Source organism: Anneissia japonica, unplaced genomic scaffold (genome assembly GCF_011630105.1).
Source record: "Anneissia japonica isolate Jap-2015-1 unplaced genomic scaffold, ASM1163010v1 scaffold287799_len804019_cov200, whole genome shotgun sequence".
Lineage (NCBI taxonomy): Eukaryota > Metazoa > Echinodermata > Crinoidea > Comatulida > Comatulidae > Anneissia > Anneissia japonica.
Window position 1 is genome coordinate 631661 of NW_022716884.1, and position 5824 is coordinate 637484.

Consider the following 5824-nt stretch of genomic DNA (forward strand, 5'->3'; position numbering starts at 1 on the left):
CTTTGAACAAAAGGCACGAACTCCTTTCAAAATGCAGACACCGTGCCAAATTCCTACTCAAAAACACATAATACCTAATTTGCATCTACACCGGCCCAACTCTACATATACACGTCAAATTTGAAATTCCCTTCACTCCTGAAGATTGCCTAGTGCATGAAACAGCCTGTAGAGTGAAATTACAAGTTCCTTATTATTAGTATTATATTATATATATTATATATATATATATATATATATATATTGAATAAACGCCTCCCTTGAATAAACGCCCAGAGGCGTTTATATTTTTCCTCGAATAAGCACCCCTTCCCCTAAATGTCTAAACAATCTAATGGAAGCAACGTCTTTCTCAACATATTATATTGATGTTCTACACTAGAATTACATTTTTTCTAAGCTGGGTGGGATTAATACGTCTTTATGATCACGCAAATAAGACATTTTGACGTATCTGTTGTACATCTACAATTTACAGTGAAATTAAGGGGCGTTTATTTTAGTATGTACGTATAATAATAATAATAATAATAATAATAATAATAATAATAATAATAATAATAATAATAATAATAATAATAATAATAATAATAATAATAAAAATAAAAATAATAATAATAATAATAATAATAATAATAATAATAATAATAATAATATAATATCATTCACTGCAGTATTGCTCAAGATGCTACAGGATAAAGTAAAAACCTAAAAGCTACAAGAAGAAAAAATACCACACCATCATCGCACCGTTTACAGGCAACTTGAGGCACAGGGGCCGGCCTATTCATAACTCACAGGTGCTCAAGTAATGGAGGTATCTAACTAAAATTCCTCCATGCTAAAACAAATTAAGCAAAGAAATCAAGCAAAACAAACAAGAGAACTAAGAAAAAGCAGCCGACAACAGATGTGTCTTGAGAGCTTTTTTGAACAAAGCAGTAGACTGACCCGGTTTCAACAGTTTGTTTACGACAAAATTTCTTTTCTGAATGAGTGTAAGTTACGTGTATGTGATATTGAAAAAACAAAAGTGTATTGAGAAATGTAGTTTACATTCTAGGCTAAGGCTATTCACTCTGTATAAAAAAAGAAATGTTTAAGTTATCATCATACGAATAGGCCTATTAGTATTGACAAAGTTAAGATTATGGATACTGGAACTAGAGATTAAAAAGGGCAGGTGGGAAAATATTGATAGGGACAAAATAACCTGCAAGATATGCAATAAAAATATTATCAAAGATGAATTTCACTTTATTTTGCAATGCCCATACTACTTTGATTTAAGAAACAAATATATTTCACAATTTATGTATTTATATCCTTTTATCAACAAGCTCTGTTTATTATTTCCAAATACAAAATATATTAATAATTTAGCTAAATGCGTCTACTTTTCGTTTGAAAAAAGAAGGAACTGCATTACGTTACAATAAATTATGTTTTGCATTACGGCCAATGGCCCATGTACTTGGATAAATTCCCTGAATAGGGAAAGAAAGAAAAGACACGAGCAAATATTTATTGGCAGTTTATTCTAAAGGGTGGAGCTGCAACAGCAAATGATCGATCACCCCAAACATGCAGACCTAGGCTCAAACAAGCAGACGTTTGTCAGTCAGTACCAGAGCAGACAGTTCGTGATGGCACATACCACACTAGCAGTTCACGAAGATGCTCTGGACCTTCATCTTTCAGAGTGTTAAAAGTAATGAGCAAAATCCTGAAGATGCTAGTGGTAGCCAATGAAGTTCTTGCAAGATCGGAGTGATGTGCTCAAATTTCTTTGTTCATGTAATGATCCTAGCAGATGTATTCTGCAAACAGTTAAAGGTGATGCATGGATCTTTTGAAAATAAGCCTACTCAAAGTCATTGAAGAATCAATCAATTCAACTTTAGGTACCTGATCGATCTGACATTCTCCAATGTTGAGGTGGAGGTCTTGGCATTTCTTCCTTTGCTGAGGGAAACTGAAGACGATGAATTCAGTCTTGTCCTCATTTAGTTTCAAAACATTTTCGGACATCCAGTTTCTCAACACAAAAGGACAGTTTTGAGAGACTCTACATTTACATCAATATCCTTAGAAGGTTTGGAAGAAATATAGATCTGTGTTTCATCAGTATAAATATGGTAAGAAAGGTTGTATCCCTTTTACACCTAAAAAATACGCCTCCCTCGAATAAACGCTCCCTCAAAAACCCTTCTCAAGAATGAATTCGTGTCATAATTTTTATTAATATTTTGTCCACACCAACAACTGATTTTCTCAACTTTCATTGTCTTTGTTTCTTTCATACTTATCTCCCACAAACAGTATTTTTTATGATACGTGGAACATCAATGAGTAGTTGTACATATAAATATACACTTTTGTATATTATGGAGTTATCTATAGATAATTATAATTGAAACTTGTACTAAAATAGGAATAAAATATACATATAAACGTGCTTTCTGTAAAATCATACATGACGTTTCTAAATCAGTGTAAAAAACATATAATATCCAATTTAGTTAAGGACATTCAGACAGGGTTTCAGTAGGAAAGCCCCTAAATTAGAAATCAGTAATGTGAAGACAACAAGAGTTGAACTTGAGTCTGAATAACCTAATTAATAAGTATTGCATCGAATTTAGAGCTGTAAGTTGGTGGTTAGACGCTTGCTATCCAATCCCTCAAATTCCTAATCTTTCAAATAAGAAATGGAAATAAAAACGCTTATACAATTAAATTTATGTGAATGTATGAATATAAGAATTTAACAAATAGGTGGAAAAAACGTTCTCTCTTATCTACTTCTTATCCCATTATACATTCACTCCTACATCCATTTATCCATCATTAACCCGTTAAAACTCATTCATTATTCTGGTCCAAAACCATTATATAGCGAACATGCATTACAGCTTAATTGCAACAAGGGACAAGATAATTGTAAAATTATACAAAATAATGCATGTGGCTGATATATGATACACGTAGCAATATTTGTTAAAGAATAATGTCTCGATTGTGTAGGATATCGACGCTGTGGTGCCTCGAGGGTACCTAGTAATTTTATCATGTTTGTGTTTCGGGTGCTACATCTGAAAAGTACAAGGGGAGGAGGACAAAAATATATTGTATAATGATGATGATGATGATGATTATGGTTATGCTTATAGTTATGGTTCTGGCTATGGTTATTTTTATGAGTATACGTATGATTATGGTTAGTGATGGTTATGGTTAGGATTGCGATTATGATTATAATGATGATGATAACCATACAAAAGATCTCATTGCTTACTTTGCTTTCCTTTTGAAGGTATTGATTCACCAATTGTGGTTTTTGAATAATCATTTGACTCAGTACTTTTTTCAGTTGTTGAGTCTGTAGTGGCCCCATCGCGAGTTGCCGCACCGGTATCCGTGGATATAGTCGTCTTCATATGCCTATTTCCAGTAGTCCCACCATTTGTTGTAGAAGAGGTGGTTGTAGACTCAGTTGTCTGCTTTATAGTTCTAGTGTGGGTTGTTGCAAACTCAGTGGTTTTAGGCGATGTAGTGGTAGCCATAGACCCGGTTACCTGATCTGTAAGAGTTGTCGAGGCTGTGGTGGCCCCATCGCCCGTTGTTGCACCGGTTGTCGTGGATGCAGTGGTCTTAATATGTCCAGTAGTCGTAGGCCTATGCTCAGTTGTAGAAGAAGTGGTTGTTATAGACTTAGTTGTCTGCTTTGTGTTGGTTGTTATAAAGTCAGTGGTTTGCCCTCCACTCGTATGATCCGTGGTTGTTATAGACTTAGTTGTCTGCTTTGTGTTGGTTGTTATAAAGTCAGTGGTTTGCCCTCCACTCGTATGATCCGTTGTTGTAGATGATGTAATGGTTGGGGTGCTTTGCCCGAAACTCGTAGGGTCAGTTGTTAGGTCTATTGAAGCAAGCATTGGGTTTGTAGTGGTCTCCATAGACCCGGGTGCCTGGTCTATTAGAGTGGTCGATTGCGTTGATACATTGGAATAATATTCTTCAGTTGTCGTGTCGTTAGTGGCGGTTTTAATTGATGAATGTGAACTTTTCCCTGTAAGATTAACAAAACAAACGTACAGTACAAGTGTTCCTACCATGTCAAGTGGAATTACGTCATTAGACTGTGCTTACGGTATACTGTACTACAGATAATTATATAGTACAGTTATACAGCTACATTTTACAGACTCCAAAGCTATTTATTAACAGAACAAATATAAACTTGTTTACCTTTATACATATGTCTCTATATAAAATATAGAGGCGTAGTGGGTGGGGTATTTAAGTATAGAATTAGTTAAATACCTTCAAATTTAAAAAAAGTTATGCTTTTGTTAATGTTAATAATTACATATTTTAGAAACATTTTCGACTTCGTTTTAAATGATAGCCTTTCAGGGCTTTCTCTCTAGTGCGAGTAATATGGCATTCCCTTGTAAAATTCTCATCAATAATTACTTCGAGGTGCTTAGCATTGTGTACTCTTATAACAGGGTCGCTATTCTTCCGACTGAGAAATTATTGATGAGCAAGTCTCTGCCTCAAACCCAGTATATATATAATTGTATTATACATTATATTATATTTGTCTTATGGGTATACACGACCATTTGTAAAACAACCTTTGTGTTGAAAGGCTATCGTGTCTAAATAAAATGAATGAATGAATGAATGAATGAATAAGTACAGTACCATAAATTGAGATTATGCTATATTCGGACTCAATTTGACTTTAGCCAAGAAGATATTTGTTCAACATTTTGGTTTAGCGTTTCAATTATTTAATTTTCATTTTTAGACGTGTAATAATATATGATCGTATCATCGGCATACATACTAACTTTGCAATTACTAATTATATTGGGATGATTGCTAATATAAATGATAAAAATAAGGGGGCCGATAATTGATTCTTGTAAAACACCGCATTTGATAACATGGGATTCAGACTTCTATCATCAATTTGAGTGTAGATTGGGTTCGTTTGGATAAATAACTTTCGAACTGCTTATACCATACAATTTAGTTTGTTTTAAAGTATATCATAGTTGACTGTATCAAATGCTTTCTTAAAGTCTAATAAGCACAAGCCGAACATCTTCCCCTCGTCGACTGCACTGTACCAATTTCCAGTGACACCAATACTGTAAGTACTGGTCCACTGATTAATATCAGAAAAAAAGATAACCATTTTTTTTCTAAAATTTTGTAGGTATTTAACTAATACCGTACTAAAATACCCACCCCACGCCCCTGATATTTTATATAAAGACATATAGACAGTTATGTATAGAAGTAAACTATTATACCATGGAGACTTGTAAATTATCAAAAAAGCATTCATGATTAACTTGATTTATTTTTAAATGAAAACGATTTACTTTGCAAAAATCAATCAGGTTTCAGATCATCTTACTTCCCTTCAACTGTACTTATTAGATAGAATAATACATACCGGTACTCCAAGTATCGGAATGCATGCCATCGTGTCGGGATTCAATATTTCGGCATTAATTATGTCATCATCAGGAATAAAAAAAAATCCTGATGATGACATAATTAATGTGAAAAAAATGGTTATCTTTTCGTAGCAGAAAAATGATACTGTACTAGTTTATGGCGAGCCGAGTTGTCATTTAATCGTAAATAGAGATATCTTAGTTTTAAATAGAGGTATCTTAGTTTTTAATAGAGATATCTTAGTTTTAACTAAGATATCTCTATTAATAGAGATATCTTAGTTTTAAATAGAGATATCTCTATTAAAAACTAAGATATCTCTATTTAAAACTAAGATATCTCTATT

The 5824-nt window shown here is 33.3% G+C and overlaps 1 protein-coding gene across 1 annotated transcript in view; it reads right to left on the reverse strand.

The window, feature by feature from the left end:
- Window positions 1–5824, reverse strand: part of LOC117110060 (cell wall protein DAN4-like) — a 17222-nt gene that overhangs the window by 9938 nt on the left and 1460 nt on the right. The window contains exon 2 of the mRNA XM_033252643.1: window positions 3299–4069. Within this exon, the coding sequence (XP_033108534.1) occupies window positions 3299–4069 (771 nt within the window). The remainder of the gene's footprint in view (window positions 1–3298; window positions 4070–5824) is intronic.